At 40.5% G+C, this 16852-nt stretch overlaps 1 protein-coding gene across 16 annotated transcripts in view; it reads right to left on the bottom strand.

Moving 5' to 3' along the window:
• nrxn3a (neurexin 3a) overlaps positions 1 to 16852 on the bottom strand; it is a 184065-nt gene that overhangs the window by 145980 nt on the left and 21233 nt on the right. For all 16 annotated transcript variants that reach the window (XR_003987134.1, XR_003987138.1, XR_003987136.1 and 13 more), the window contains exons 3-5: positions 9417 to 9437; positions 7600 to 7626; positions 6288 to 6299 (exon numbers count right to left, since the gene is read on the bottom strand). Coding sequence is in view for 8 of the 16 variants with exons in the window: in XM_030443869.1 (XP_030299729.1) it covers positions 6288 to 6299; positions 7600 to 7626; positions 9417 to 9437 (60 nt within the window). In the remaining 8 variants the exon portion in view is untranslated. The remainder of the gene's footprint in view (positions 1 to 6287; positions 6300 to 7599; positions 7627 to 9416; positions 9438 to 16852) is intronic.

Here is a 16852-nt window from a genome sequence, read left to right as displayed (position 1 = left end):
TGAGCCATGAGCCTTACAATAGCCTGTTATGCCTGTTAAGTGCACACTTGGTGGATATACTAGTTTGGTCTAGCTACCGGAAGACGCGGATGTCAACAAACAGGTAAGTAGCTGCTTGCACAAACACACTGTTTTAACTACTTTTTTATTCATTGTGAGTCATAAACGCTACAGTGCTGTGTGCTAAGGTGTCTGCTGATGTTGCATAACTTTTGGTGTGAGATGTGGAGCATGTTAAGACGCTTAAAACACAGTAAAACACAATAAAGTTCTGACCCCATGCTGTTAGCGTTCAATGCCAAGTCTCCATTCACGGAGCTCTGTAATGGCTGGACCAAATGTTTTCGCATCTTCGGTACTGGCAAGTCAAGGGTAGCTTGAGCAATGAAGCTGCATGTTTAAATCGACCGAAGTTCTCCTTTAAGTATTTGTTTGAATATTTTACTGGGTGTGGGTGGTTACAAGAAGCATGAATTATTACACTCAGGTGACACGTTACAGCAGAAATGATTGTCTTTGTGCTGCATCATTTTTAAGATATCTTTATTCCTCAAGCAGTGTCGGATGATAAAAGAGATGCAATCAGTTTATAAACATCCTCTGGTTGCCTTGGAAGGTGACAAACTGGCCAATCACATCATTAGCATTACAGTGCATCCCTTTGTTTTTCTCTAATGGACATTCCAGCAGGTCTCCCAGCCCCCTATACTCATCTGGTGGCTGCAGAGCTGTTCAATCAACGAGAGAATTTTGTCCCGCATTTTGTCTGCATGCATCCACAGACACAAAGAGCACAGACAGATCTCAGGAGTGGAGCCGCCACGCATTCTCTCTAAACTCCAATAAAACTGTCTAAACCTGGCTGTGATGATAACAAATAAATAAACATGCCATCAACTGAATAAACAAATGGTCCATTTCAGAAAAATATATGTATTGTATATTCTCGAATTAGAACTATTGATGCATTTATGTGTTTGTAAGTTTAGGGCTGCAGTAGGTACAGGATGAACTCATTTTAATATATACTCCAAGCCAGCTGCCAGCAAACTGCTACCCGGATGGAAGGGGAAAATCGAGGGGTTATAACTGTAGGATTCAAAAACTGGACAACTGGATTGTCACTGCGTCAGTACTTTTACAATATCCAATGGGAGATATCCCACTAGCCCTTGAGGCTTACTTCAGCTTGCATACTACTGTTGACAGATAATAAAACTGACAGTTAAAATCTCACCGCATCCTTCTTGCTGAAGAATAGACATCCTATCTCCCAACCATTTTACCAAGATTTATCTACTGTGTGGTATGCAATCCACAGTCTGTTAGGATTTTTAAAGTCCTGTAGTGTGAGCCAAGCCTAAGACACCACACTGAACAGGTCAGTTACCACAGAACTTTTGGCAGTAGGTGACCCCATATTCTAGATTTTTGACAAGGAGGAATATGTGCAGATGTCACAACATTATGGAGAAAGTTACAATAATCTGTCTACTAAACGTCACCTGGCAAAGCACCTCATTGAAAGAAAGCAACAGGATAGAATCATTGTCAACACCATGCACGATGCACTTGATGTATGAAAGCCACATCAGGCTGCCTTCCTGGACTTAATCAAGCAGTTGTGTAACTCTTTGACATAGCCTGCCATATAAGCTGCTTGCAAACTGACCCATGCCTGAGTTGGCTCCAGACATACCTGAGTGTAAGGACTGGTGACACAAAAACCTGCAACCTGGCTCTGCTGACAGGAACTGGACATTGAGGCTATTACTGACCGCTGGCAACTGTCCGTGGGCCAACAGTCACAAAAACAGGCAGGTTGTTCATATATGACTAGTAAGTACACAATTCTTGAAACGGACTATGTTAATGGTAATGTTGTGCCAGTTCACGTCCCATGTGTTTTCCTTTGGACAACTGGTAGTGATAATAAGCCATGGTGATGGTTAGTGCAGTGTGACCAGATCTTGCAGCTGTAGTTTACAGTGCACAGTCCTGTGTGAGTGTGATGGTCGACTGGTGAAGGTGGTCGTTATGTTATGTGCTAGCTATAGCATATAACATGTTTGTAGCACACAGAATTGATGATGGTATGAATGTTTAGAAACTCTTGGTCAGGTAAAGCTGTTTATTTACCCGTACATCCCTATAGGGCAACACACAAGTGACATCCATGGCTATTTATGTCACACGCGAATATCAAATGTGTTTAAAGAAATCTTTATGTTATAAAGATGATCAATTAAAAAAGTAAAGTATTATCCCAAATCATCTTTCAGTGGCAACTTAAGAGGGTCTATCAGCTAAATAACAACAGGCCCAAATCTTAAAATTCTTTAGCTGTGAGAAATTACTGTAGATAAAGAGGGAAGCTCAGCACTAGGCAGGGATGGACATAGGGAACAAATTAAGAGTGCACTGCTCTCTCTGTTTTGTCTGGGTCTGTTGTTTTTGTTGCCTCTGCTGTTTTTTGGCATATGATATCTGCCAGCACGGGGCATGGCCTAGTATGGGACTGCATGAACAGCTTGGTATGAGCCACTTGCCAAGAGTGGTTTTAGGCTGAGTCACATGACAAGAGGTTAGTGTGTTGTGTTTTCTATAACCCTTCTGTTATATTTAGATAGGGTTTTTATACATTTTACTACATACAGTGTAACAGTATAAATAGTGAACGTACACTTGTATCCCTGAACGTGAATTCATCCACTGAAATCTGTAAATATCCATTATCTCCATTTATAAAGGATTAAAAACAGAGGAAAATATACACATGTATGTCCATGTCCACATAACATGTATTTCCTGAGAGCACGCATCTGTCCACTCAGAGCATTGACAGCTCCACAGCTTTAACCTGACTCAGTTCAGACTTTGTTTTTTTCTTTTCATATTTTGGAAATACTACATGATTTCAAATACAAATCACTGTATTTCTAAACAAAACTAAGTTGTCCTTTAAAGCAAACCACCATCATCCAACAGATGTCACATAATAACATTTCCAAGGTGAAACCCAGTAACCCATACATGAAGCCTCAGACAGTATGGTTGTTTAATTTTTTTGTTCTGATCAAACCAATGAGGCACAGCCTCTCCAGGGTTCACAAGAACTGCAGTTCACCTTGGTTCTCCATCCCCGCAAGGCACAACCATCCACCTACCCCCCTCTGTCACTGATGTTAGGCTATCCCCGCCCTCCATGTCTGGCTCACTTACCAGCACTCAGTCAAGCGCAGAAAACACAACTGTCCACGTGCCCTGACCACCAACCCCCAACATGTCTGTCCTCTCCAACCTAAAACCATCATGACATGACTGATCCACTCAGGAGCAGGTTCACTGGATTTTCTGCTTTACTCTATAATTGCAGTTACTGATGGATGAACCTTTATATCAGGAGGATTTTACAAATATAACAATACTTACACAATAAAGCTGATTTGTATTAGTTTAAAGCACAAAAAACAAATGTGGCCTACATATTTTAAATATATATATTCTCATCTGTGCTGGTGCAGAGAAACTGGTTTCTTTTCAGTATGTTTGATGTAAGTGTGTTTATATTTTCTGTGAACATCTTACACTAATGATGTCTGACTAAACTAAGATGATGTCAGTTTTAGTATGCCTTTTTTGAGAATCAGATATGCCTCCTGGCTGACTGGCAGCCCTGGACATATTTTGAACCCAAGGCAAAATAATCAAGAGCCTTTCTCTCAACACACACCAATTACCAGCATCTGTCACAGATGAGAGCTCAGTTAACTTATTTTTGTTACATTAAAGAGAACAGAATGATAGAATAAAATGTATTATTGAAATACTCAAAGTGAGCAGCGTAAGTCAAGCAGCTGGTATGGCCATTCTATGTTTATGTGGACGCCAAAATGAAAAGCAGGACTTAATACAACGCACACGTGCTGCTCACACATCCAGTTTCAGCAGTGTGAGAAGTTGAGGGTTTGCAGCCTGTCACCTGTAACTCTTCATCCAACAGCTCCTTATTGTTCATTACTATCACAGACTGAATAAAACTTCTCCCAGACATATTTAAAAAATGTATCTGCTGTCAAAAGAAAGCAGAAAATGATGGAAGCGGCCTTGGAGCTGGCAGTTTGAGACCCCTGGATTATGGAGTGAATTAGGAGCTAAAATGAAGAAGACACTGAGAGAGAGAACAGCATCTGATTCACCAGGAGAACATTAAAGTTGAGAGAAACGGACTAACAGAGAGAAGTCTACACAAACATGAGCAGAGAAGCGTTCTGTGTTAGCTCATGACAGTGAATTGCTACTTCTTAATGTCAGAGACATTTCCTACTATCCACTTCTCTGTCTATCTGCCGCCCTGCCACCAGTGAGTCGCTATGCAAACAGAGCCCGAATGGAGCCTCTTGTCTGCCTAACAGAAGGCGACAGGGAGCCTGATGCCTAATAATGTCCTCCGCGCTCAGGGATTAGACACAGCATCTAGGAAGAGAGACAGGTGGTGAGAGGAGAGGAATCTCCAGGAGCTTACACAAGCTTTGTTCTGTGAATGGGGGAAGCCAGTACAGGTGTACACAGCAGGATTCAAAAGGCACCTAAAGACATGTTTCAGTATTTGGACACCTAATAGAGAGCTAACAGTAGGACCTTTAAATTCACACTTCCACGCTGATCCAGTTGTAGTTCATCAACAACAGTATGGTACTGATCTTCAATGTAACACCAACTCTTAGATTTTGAACTAGCTTCTTCACATGCTGTTATACACTGCATAATCATGGACTGATCAGGTAGATCACAAATACTGTTCCAATGGTCATCAAAGCATCTGAGAGACCACTGAAAGTGAAGGTTTAACCATTCATTGGTCCATAAGATAGCCTTACACACCAGATGGTTTACTAAACAGAACCATCTGAAAAGGGCATTTTCAAAAAATACTTGGCAGGTGATTGGATAAACCATCTGTCTTTCACTGCCAGACAGCCTCTGAAAGTCTACTACAGGTAACACACTGACTAGTAATGAGTACCTCATACAACCCCACGTCAAAAGACACAAATCATGCCTTTAAGAGCTAAAATCTTATGTGTGAATGGAGTTTATCTCAACTTCTGGTTCTAGCAGGTGTACCTGCAAATTTAAAAAAGGTCATGGCATCACTGGTATGTCCATCCATATTACAATATTGATTATTTATGACAGGTTGGTAGCATTCCAAATGTTAACAGTAGTTTCCTCAGCCTTTCCTCCAAGTTTAGAATCAAGTCAAGTCTTTGGACAGTCAACAAGTCCATATCCAGTCACATGTCCTCCTTTGTTCAACTTGAGTCTGACTCGAGTCTCATCTCTTCAATCTGTTTTTTCTTGTTGTTGTTGTTGTTGTTGTTTTTGGTTAGCAAAACTGTTCAGAGAGTGAGATTTCTGAGATGTATCTATTAAATCTACATTGAAGTCTGGTGCCCCAGTAGCTCACACACATCATGTAGCTGAGTCCTCGCTACAGCAGCCTGGGTTCAATTCCAGCCCAGGCTGTTTGCTGCATGCCATCCCTGCTCTGTCCCCTCCAAGCCTTTCCTTTCTTGCTTCAGCTAGCACTATCCAAAAAGGCTGAAAACAAAATAAACCCCCAGAAAGTTACACTGAAGTCACCCCTGCAGATCCAGATAAAAACTCCAGATGAACCACTGCCACCTTTAAGTCCATTTCATGTTTACACATGCGCCACTCATTGACTGGACAGTATTATGCATCATTGACCTGTATACTTAAACCACCAAACATGTTGGGTGCGAATGGATTGGAGAGATTTAAGATGCTTGTCAGTTCTTTCACCAAAAACAATCCAGTTGTGTCGCTGCTTCCGTCAGCTTTACTACGAATCAACAATGAATGCTGTCATTTGAACTCAGATTATGTTAACGTCAGCAGAGAGTAGGAAGTCTGATTTACTGAGGAAAAGGTAGAGAGGCTTGTTCCTGTGAAAACTGATCCACAGGGACGGTTGTTTGTGTTGCATCACAAACACAGTGGCCCTGCATACACTGTACAGCATTCTTGCAAATTACAAAACACACGCACCGTAAGAAAGCACAAAGCGACATTCTCTTTTTTCGTTCTCCTTCAATTAAGGTTGGCTTAATTACTCGCTTAATCCGGCATCCTTGATGAGAAACCATTACAGAAGAGACACTAAACACAGACAAGTAAACACATTAGAGCTCTCAAACACTCACAGAGCAAGCGACGCTTTTCATAGAGGCGGAAAAGGAAAGATTTCGAAAAAGCTGTACCTTTGCTTTTAGCTAGAAGAGCAGGAGGAGGCGGAAGATGAGAGGGTCCACACCCAAGAGAGGCAGACAGGGAGAAAGAAGAAGAGCAGACATAAGTTCAAATTCAGACACCAAACATATCAATGTATATATGAATACATGTCATGAGGATCCATCAATGTACAGTGGCAAATGCCATAATGCAATTGTACATCACAAAACACTTCAAACATGCAACCATTAAAGGAACTCTGAATGTCACAACACCGCACACAAAGAATACACACAAAGCCAGAGAGCACTAACCACACAAATGGTGGAGCTGTGAGTATTTAGAGTATTTTAAGTTTGGCCAGTGTTACACAAAAATAGCAAATTTTTTTATCATAATAATTATACTGAAATTATTGGCATAGAACATACATAATACCTAAAAATGCTGATAGTGCATTCTTCCTCTGAATAATCTTCAGAAACTACTAAAGGACAATGCCTATATAAAGAAAAATGTTGTTCCAGCTTTCATGTCATTGTGAAGGTTTGTTTTGTAAGAAATGGCCCGATTTAGAAGGTAGCTCCAGGGATCAGCGTAACCGCTAACTGCTGCTTGCTATGCTCTTTGCTGTAGTTATCTTTGGCTGTAGCAACCAGCTGCAATTAGTAAGTTAGCTCAGTTAGCCGTGGAACTAAGTGGCCCAATTAGTCAATGAGAGTCTGCCTGGATCACAGGAGGAGTCATCACGGGCAACAGGGCTCAGCGCCTACTAGTGAATATAACTAGACACTTGGACTGAACACAGCCTCTGAGACTGACTACAGAGGTGATTTACGGCAGCTCTGACAATGACCGCCGGGAAATAGCAGAGGAGCCAGAGACAATCGGATACAAGCTGAGATTAGATAGAATAGAGTAGAGCCAGAATATTTTCACATCTTAGTCCATTAACTGAGTATTTTGACTAAACCAGAGGTGATTGTTGCATTTGACTTTGAAAAAAAAAATGTTTTCTTTGACTGTAGTGTTATAAAAAAAAAGCATTATAGAATGGAATTGCTCAAGTATTTAAGTGCTTCAGAAACAGTATTGAGTCAATGTTCTCATGTTCACAAGAGGACATCATTTTGTCAATTTGGTAAAATTACTGGTGACAGTGGTCTTAACACTGTTTTGACCAACGATGTGTAGTTGCTGTGTTGTGGCTTTGTAGGGCACTACAGCAGTCTAATAAATTCACAATGTATATAGAATCAAATATACATACCACACCAACACCAAAACATGCAGCTTAAAGTAATTAAAGACATGAAACAGAAGAGGAAGGAGGAAGCATACCTTGTTCTGCCATCATATGTGCAAAGCCTTCAGAAGACAGGGGAGATAAACGAGGGAAAGGAAAGAGAATAGAGAGAGAACATACATGAGAAATGACACACGCAGTTTCAATACTCTTTGGTATTGTGACGACACATGCTTTTCCAAAAAGGGAAAGCATGTCATCAGAACACACTGGTGACAAAGCTTCCCGTGTCTGAGCAGAAGGCTTCCTTCATAAGAAATAATAGCACAATAGAAAACACTACAGACCCCACCACCTCACTTCTGAGTTAAACCTGCTATAACTGATGGATTGGCCACTTGAGTGCAACGCTGTGAACACTACATTGACATAATCTTGTTAGTTGATATAGTGACCTCCTCACATCCAGTAGACAGAGAGCAACATTGTCATGCATTTGTGGTCATGTTTGCATCCAGCTGATGATTAAAGTCCTATATTGATTATCTTTTGGTTCTTTCATTGGTCTCTTCCAGCTGCTATATGTGTCTTTACTGTTAGATCCTCCACTATGTTCACTAGCTAGTCTTTAACTAGTCTTTATCTGCTGTTTGGTGCTGCTCAGGTCATATACAGTGGGTTTTGAACCATATCTGTTCTCATTCCCAATGCATCAAATACAGCTGCCTGGTCAGTGGGCTGGGAAGTACTACTCTAGTGCAGCAGTATGAAGAGCGAGAAAAGTACAGGATGGTTCGGGAGTCAAGAGTGATTTGTAAGTTAATGTACGTAAATGATATAACTTAAGTTATGTCGGTGACGATCACTTTGAGACTGCACGTAGTTAATAAGTAGAATCTTTTCCAAAACCTAACCTAGTATTTTTCTTATGTTTAACCCTACTGCGTTAACTGACTGTTTGACAGCATTAATAACCATCCAATAGTCAATATGTCATATTAGGTGAACATTTATCAGCAAACCTTATTTTCAAAGTCCAAGCAGACATTACTATTCTATATTATTGCTTAATTGACCGTGAAGCCCTTTACATCTAAAACTGACACTAGAGGGGTAGGTACAGCATCATAGCCTGAAGCCCACTGCCAAGATGCTGTATTTGATGAGTTGGGAAAGAGAACATGTTGAGCAAAACAACAAAGTTACAAGCTGGACACCTAAAACCATAAAGCTTTGGGGGCAGAGCTGCAGATACAGGTGATCCCTCTCTGTCAGCTCAATAAGTGTATCCCTTGACATTGTCATTTGATCAGTGTCATTATGACAATAACAATCAAAGCCACTTCGACAGCGATCATTTATTTTGATGTGATTTACTAATTTAGTTAAATAAGAGAGCTTAAAAAATTATTAACATTAAATCTACTTATCAATCAGGTGACCAGCATTAGCAAATGATAGAGCTGGATACGTGATTCATAGCAACGATTGCCAGACATCTTTTTTCCTCTACATCAATAGGCCATGGAGCAATAAGTGGGTTTCCACTCACCTGTCTTTATGTGCATTTACAATTAGTAGAAATGCAAAAGTATAAAACAATATTGCAAAAAAGGTTTTATGCTTGACTGAAGTGGAAAAGTTAAGGTGTATTGATGTATTTCAATGTAAATCCAATTAGACACGTGTGAAAAAGTCACTATATACCGATTTACAAAATATAGTGACTTCTTCTTACATCTTTCATGCATTCCATTTTTCACACTTTTTTCATTTTGACAGCTTTTAAATAAGGTGGTCAGTAAATCGACTTTTCAGAATCCCCAAGCCCAATCTACAGTATATTTGCATTGCCCTAGGCTGTCTGGAAATCTGCAGCTATACAAGTAATTGCTTTTTTATTCAAACTCACCTGGCATATTGTTGACGACCTCTGGAAAAGAAGGACACAGGGAAAACAAGCAAATGAAAGTAGCATTAGAAACACTCTACTTACTTGCATGTTGACTGTCATGCAAATGATTATACACATCATCCATACAGTGGCACTACCATGTGTATGTCTTTTAACACACAGAGAAAGAAACAGAACATTCTAGCAATGAAGAGTTAAACCATCAGTCAGTTCCTTTGAATACAAATTCAAAGATTACTATCCAGTGTGAAGAAAAAGGCATCGCTCTCAGTTCAGACATGTTGATCTGTATTGGCAAGTTCTGTTCCTAAATCTAAAGACACACAATGGAAACCAAAAAACACAAATAACAAATCCTTTGACCTGTGACCTTTGTTGACAGTCCAAGGACAGCAATATTGAACACACAATCAGGTTTAAAGCCCGTATCCCAGTCCATCAAGGCTGAAGTGCTGTGTTGGATAACATACTGATGATTTTGCTATTCTTAGAGCCACTGCAGCAGTGGGGCCAAAGTGTCAAGTTTGTGAAAGCCATGGGGCCACAGCAGAATATCCACAGCAAAACTCTTGGTAATGTATGAACAACACTTTTTTTTTAGCTTTGGTCAAAGAAGTGGTGGTTAAGAGGTAATTTTGACCTGAAGGTAGCATTAGATAAACATCTGGGTTTAAAGAAATGCTCTCTGAGTCATGTTTCAGGCAAAGCTGGTTACACAACCAATATCACCCATGAAACACATAAATGGTAACATAGGATCTTGTCCTATATTATTATTATTATAAGTAGTAGTAGTAGTAGTTGTATTAGTATTTGTAGTATTAGTATTATAACAACTCTAATAACAATAGTAATCTGTTGAAAACTATTGGACAGATCAGTGAGTTGGGGCTCCACCCACTTTCTCCAGATGTCCATCATCAAAAACTCCTTATTTGATTATTGAAACATACGTGGCTTTATGTTGTAAGTCCTCTCACAGAAATGAAGTAGCTGCAAAATATAGTTAAAGGTAATTGACTTGAGATGCATTAAATGTTCTTAGCTGGGACTAATTGGGCATGTTAGAGTTGTAATTTGAACACAAGCAGATGGAGGCCAATCAGATATGCATTAGATATTAATTCAGTTTAAACTGAAGATCTGTGTCAGCTGTGCTGGAATGAGTTGGTCAAATGGTCATCTGGGAGAGAAAAGTGTGGTGTGTGTGTGTGTGTGTGTGTGTGTGTGTGTGTGTGTGTGTGTTGTGATAGTCTTGCAAAAGCTTCAATTCCTCTGTGTTCTCTGATTTATTTGAGATTTCCATAGGATTGAACTCGACACTCAAATATCCACAGAAAGGCAACACTCTTGACAGAAGGAGATTAGGGCAGATTAAGTGTGTATGTAAACTAACACACACACACTTGACTGTGCGTGGCAACTGTATTGCTATCTTTCAGTTTTAATTCATTGTAGGGTGGACAGTTCAGACTTGGTTTAAAGGTTCACGTTAGAGTTAGGTTTAGCTCAGACATTTAGTTGTGATGGTAGGGGCTGCAAGAGAGAATCTACGATGTCAATGAGGGTCCACAAGATTACTCAAAGACAAATGCGTGCAGGTGTGTAGTTGAGAGACAATAAGCGAGAGAGAGAGATAAAGACAGCACAACCCAGTTGTCAGATTAAGAAAGATTAATTTTGAACCCAAACCACTTGGAGCCGCAGCACAAATGAGGTGGAGCACTCTGAAAAAAGACACTGGCCACAGCGCTGCCTCTTTAGGCTGCTTCACATTTGAATTGCTAAATCAAATGCAGAGCCAGACCTTCTGGGAGGAATAAACACCTAGTTACATCTGCTCTGATCCTCAGCCATTTAACAATGAGAAGAGAGCTCAAAAATAACTTCTTATCTTTCGGGATGAAAATTTGGATTTCTCCTCAGTCATCTGTCAACCTACTTGTGGAGTCAAGTGTTTGGAGTTTAGTGAGAGGCTGAACTGAATTCAAACCCGTAGAAAAACTCAACCTCGGTCTGTGCTCTTGCTCCTCTGCTTATTGCAAATGTACAATAAAGTAATCGCCTGAGTAACGAAGTTGCTTGTCAGGGAAATCTAAACATAGATCTGTTTGGGTATTCAACCAAACGACCAATGCAATAATGATTCTGCTGAGGACAGGCTTGTGTGCACAGACTAAATGCCCTTTATGGTGGAACAATAAATGGGGTACGTCCAACCACTGGGGACAGAGTAGATAAAAAAGAAGCAACAGCAGGGAGAGAGCAGATTAACTAATTCATCTTGCAGTCCTCTCTCTCACGCCACTGTTTGACTTTCTGACAAATCCATCACTCAAAGCTCAATCTCTCTGTCTCTCTCTCTCCTGATGATCAGTCACCAAACCTACTGCTCTATAATTATTTTGTTCTATCCAGACCTACTTCCTTTGACAATTTACTTCCTTTGTGTTGTACCATCAGTTTGTGTTGGACAGAGAGAGAGGGAGAGAAAGAGGGCTGTGCACATACATACATAATAAATAAGGTACCAGTCAACAAACCCATCAAACAATCACAGGTACAATTCCCAGTGGCAGGCTAGCAAGCATTTAACTCAATGCAATTACTGTCTCTGGGGGCTGTGAACAGGTTTTTTTTCTGAGTCATGAAATCTATATCCTCTAGCCCTCCTCACAAATTCCCCCTAAAAATAAAATCCTAACAGATCACCATTCTTTGGGGTGACTCATCTGTGCTTTGACAAACTTATTTATTCATCAGTGGACACATAATCTAGGGTATGACTAGCAAGGTATGAGAGTATGACTCTGTCTTTTAATTCAATACGCAAAAGGTGAGACGAGGATAGCGGGGAATTATAGCTCAAAGTGGATTACTTAGAGGGATGATTCATGATGTGTTGGATAAAGTAGGAGAGCGCAGTGATTAATGAGGTATTTCAAATTCAGCTTTCTTTCTTCACTGCAGGCTTAACTGATTGTTTTTTGCAGGTTATGAAAATGGAAGGTAAACCAGTACACGGAGGTGCATACATATGGAGACACACAATTCCAACAGGATAAAGGATTGAGTCATTACAGCACTGAGGGCTTGATTATTACTGTTTTCATCATCATCAGTGTAACAGCCATAACCTCCGCGCTGACCTATTTCACCGGCAGCCATGTTTCATGTTGATAAGAACAAACGGGTGGCTGGAGAAATAACCAGGGAGGGATGCTGAGGCCATCTGCTCATGTCGGGGTGTCAACGGCATACAGCTGGTCGACTGTCGGCTGGTTGACAGTAGCACAGAGCTACAGCAGACTTGTTAGAGAGGGAAGTCTCTGCAGTCATAGGAGGTGGAAAACATGAGATTGTGTCTTCAATTTAAGGATAGAAGACTTAATCATTTTCTATATTAATCCATCCATGGTGGATGGTTGTGATGGGTTTTATATTGTTATAATCTTTTTTTTGAGATACCTATGCCTATTTTTGATTTAAAAGTCTAAAACAACTACAGTAATGTAGTAAACTACTGTAATAGATTTTGTTGAGCAGTTTTCCTTCATTATCCCAAATGTTTCTGCCAGTGTTTAAACATAGAGACAATTGTAACCATATACAGTCCCTTACATAGATTTTCATTGGTTATGGTGGTTGTTTAATGGTGTTTTCACCTTCGAGTTTGACCACAGTATTTATTTATAGCCCCAAACAGCCAGATAACTTTACTGAACATTAAGGTAAGCTAAAGCAACAGCACACACTGAGGATGTGTGTGTGTGTGTGTGTGTGTGTCTGTGTGTTTGAATTCAGGTCAACCTTTCGAAGAACTTGGAACCAACCAGGCACTCCAGTTCTCTCAGACTGGGTGTTTATTCCTCCAGAAATAAAGGAACTGAACCACCAGAGCTGCCTGGCCCTCAGCAGCTGAATAGCAGCTCTGCTCACACAACACCCAGCAAAAATCGTTTGCTTTGTTCCAATTGAGAGATCCTGAGTAGCAGAAATATAAATTATTGTGCATTTAGCTAGCAGTGTAACTAAAGTAAACTGAGGTGCATGTACCATTCATTTACAGTGCCTTGCAAAAGTATTCACCCCCCTTGAACTTTTCAACATTTTGTCATGTTTTAACCACAAATGTAAATGTATTTTATTGTGATTTTATGTGATAGACAAACACAAAGTGGTGCATAATTGTGAGGTGGAAGGAAAATGATATGAAGTGTGGTGTGCAAAAGTATTCACCCCCTGAGTCAATACTTTGTAGAATCACCTTTCACTTCAATGACAGCTGCAAGTCTTTTGGGGTAAGTCTCATCCAGCGATGCACATATAGAGACTGAAATATTTGCCTGTTCTTCCTTGCAAAATAGCTCAAGCTTAGTCTGACTAGATGGAGAGTGTCTGTGAACAGGAATTCTCAAGTCTTGCCAGAGATTCTCAAGTTGATTTAGGTCTGGACTTTGACTGGGCCATTCTAACACATGTATATGCTTTGATTGAAGCCATTCCATTGTAGCTCTGGCTGTATGTTTAGGCTTGTTGTCCTGCTGGAAGGTGAACCTTCGCCCCAGTCTCAAGTCTTTTGCAGACTAACAGGTTTTCTTCCAAGATTGCCCTGTATTTGGCTCCATCCATCTTCCCATCAACTCAGACCAGCTTCCCTGTCCCTGCTGAAGAAAAGCATCCCCACAGCATGATGCTGCCAGCACTATGTTTCATGGTGGGGATGGTGTGTTCATGGTGATGTGCAGTGTTAGTTTTCTGCCACACATAGTGTTTTGCATTTAGGCCAAAAACTAATTTTGGTCTCATCCGACCAGAGCAACTTCCTCCACGTTTGTTGTGCCCCCCACATGGCTTGTTTCAATAATGGCTCTCTTCTTGCCACTCTTCCATAAAGGCCTGATTTGTGGAGTGCATGACTAATAGCTTTCCCGTGGACAGATTCTCCAACCTGAGCTGTGGATCTCTGCAGCTCCTCCAGAGTTATCATGGGCCTCTTGGCTGCTTCTCTGATCAATGCTCTCCTTGCCCAGCCTGTCAGTTTAGGTGGACGGCCATGTCTTGGTAGGTTTGCAGTTGTGCCATACTCTTTTCATTTTCAGGTGATGGATTGAACAGTGCTCAGTGAGATGTTCAACGCTTTGGATATTTTTTCATATCCTAACCATGCTTTAAACTTCTCCACATCTTTATCCCTGACCTGTCTGGTGTGTTCCTTGGGCTTCATGATGCTGTTTGTTCACTAATGTTCTCTAACAAACCTCTGAGGCTTTCACAGAACAGCTGTATTTACACTAAGATAAGTTTACACACAGGTGGACTCCATTCAGTAATTAGGTGACTTCTGAAGGCAACTAGTTGCACTGGATTTTATTTAAGGGTATCAGAGTAAAGCGGAATGAATACTTTTGCACACCACACTTTTCTGTTTTTTATTTGTAATAAAAAATTAAAACCATGTATCTTTTTCCTTCTACTTCACAATTACACTTTGTGTTGGTCTATCACATAAAATCTTAATAAAATACATTTACATTTTGTGGTTAAAACGTGACAAAATGTGGAAAAATTCAAGGGGGGTGAATACTTTTGCAAGGCACTGTATCTATATGTCTTTCTGACTAGATAACAAACAAGTTAGAAGAAAGATCTGAGTGATTTTTGGTGGTGGTAGGGACTCCCACACACATTTCCCCAACCTTACCTAAGTAGGGTTAGGCTACTTATTTAACCCAAATCCAGTCATTTTATGTTCTTAACACTCATCAAAGTTTAACCGTGTCAGACTAGAGAAACGATGCTGTTGGGTGGGGTGTCGAATCACAGCACACATATCTGTGTTGTTGTGTAGGGCAGTCTCAAACAATGCATACTACCTCATCTCCAGCTGAGAAAGTGTCTCAAGCAGAGATGGAAATCTTAATCCACACTGGTAGTACCTTGATTTATAGGCTGAAAACAAAAGCAGACTGCTCTTGAGGTTGTGGCTCCTATGTTGGAACTGTCTCCCATTTGACTTAAGCTGTGTAGACACTGCAGACACTTTTAAAAAGAAGCTCAGGACCTTTTTGCTCAGACTTGCCTTTGTCTGCATTTATTGTGTTTTAGGACTAGATGTATTTTTATACATTATTGCCGTTGTGAAGTACTTTTTGACATATTTGCTCTTGAATGGTTCTTACTTAACGACAATATCATTACATTACAACCTCAAATAGGCAAATTATACCAGTCATGTTAATTACTTTAGGGAAGCTGCCTGATCTGGAGCTTAATCAGGGCTTTCTCTTACATAATCAGTTCAACTCATCGAACTCAGCAATTCTGCTGGCTTCTCGCTCCATCTGACTTCATCAATTTATCATTAATTGAAGAGAGCGGGAGTGCACCATCTTGTTTGCATTGGTCTTAATCAGATATTGATAAACTGGCAAACATGTACAGCAGTGTTCCCTACAAAGTGCTTTAACTACTGGAATGTCTGCAGTTGGAACTTATGGAAGGTCTGCACTCTTTGAGTTCTGGAGATGTAATGCTGGTTTTGATTGGACAACAATTTCTGTGGTAATGGGCATATCATTGGCAGAGAGCATTTGTCACCGGAGAATGCTGTGACGAATGTGTGTGGGAGGAACATTTCAAAGTAATTAAAGCCTGCAATCTTAGCCTATATTTCTCCTTCAACACTTCTTAGTGTGGCATATTTGCATCATCACATCAGAAGTCGCTGCCTGTACGTTGGACCACATACATATAATGCCATATGTAAACAACAATAACTTGATGGCAGCCATTATTGACAGCCCTTCAGTTTCCTGCCACCAGGGAAACAGAAAGTCTGGAACGTTTTGTCCAAAATGACTCTAATACTTGATCTCTTCTTTGGGTAATTTTCTAAAATTTAGCATTTTGTTGTGAAACATTATGCACTACTACATTCATCCATCCTGTTGTCTCTCATTCAGGCCTTCAGTCAGCCTACTTGATTGTTCCCTGGAAGCTAACACAAGCTCAACCTTATTTGCTGTCACACTTATGAAGAATTGTGCCAAGAGGATCCCCCTGCATGTCTGTACAAGTTCCTACAGTGCAATCCACCACCTCGAACTGCAGACAGTCAATCACAAGTTAAATTAAATGTACAATCAATAGATGAGTCCCTCCGGCCACAGGTAACAGTTTCAGTGAGAGCAGCTGTCTGTCATGGCTGCCATCAGGTTGTGAGTGCAATGATAAGCTCTGCCCATGGTCCTGCCCCCAGGCTGTGATTGGACAGGTTTACTGTTGTGCATTTGTTTTTGCAATAGCAGTGCATTTCTGTTTTAAAAAAGAAAAAAAAAGGCTCCTGCTCTGTATTTAGTGTGGTCAGGTTTAAGCTGCTCTCTGCAGCACAACACTGACGTTTGTAAAAGCTTTCTGTTGCCTTTGATGTT

The sequence above is a fragment of the Sparus aurata genome, chromosome 16, assembly GCF_900880675.1.
Source record: "Sparus aurata chromosome 16, fSpaAur1.1, whole genome shotgun sequence".
Lineage (NCBI taxonomy): Eukaryota > Metazoa > Chordata > Actinopteri > Spariformes > Sparidae > Sparus > Sparus aurata.
The sequence above is the reverse complement of the archived record's forward strand: the minus strand, read 5'-3'. Positions and strand labels throughout refer to the sequence as shown.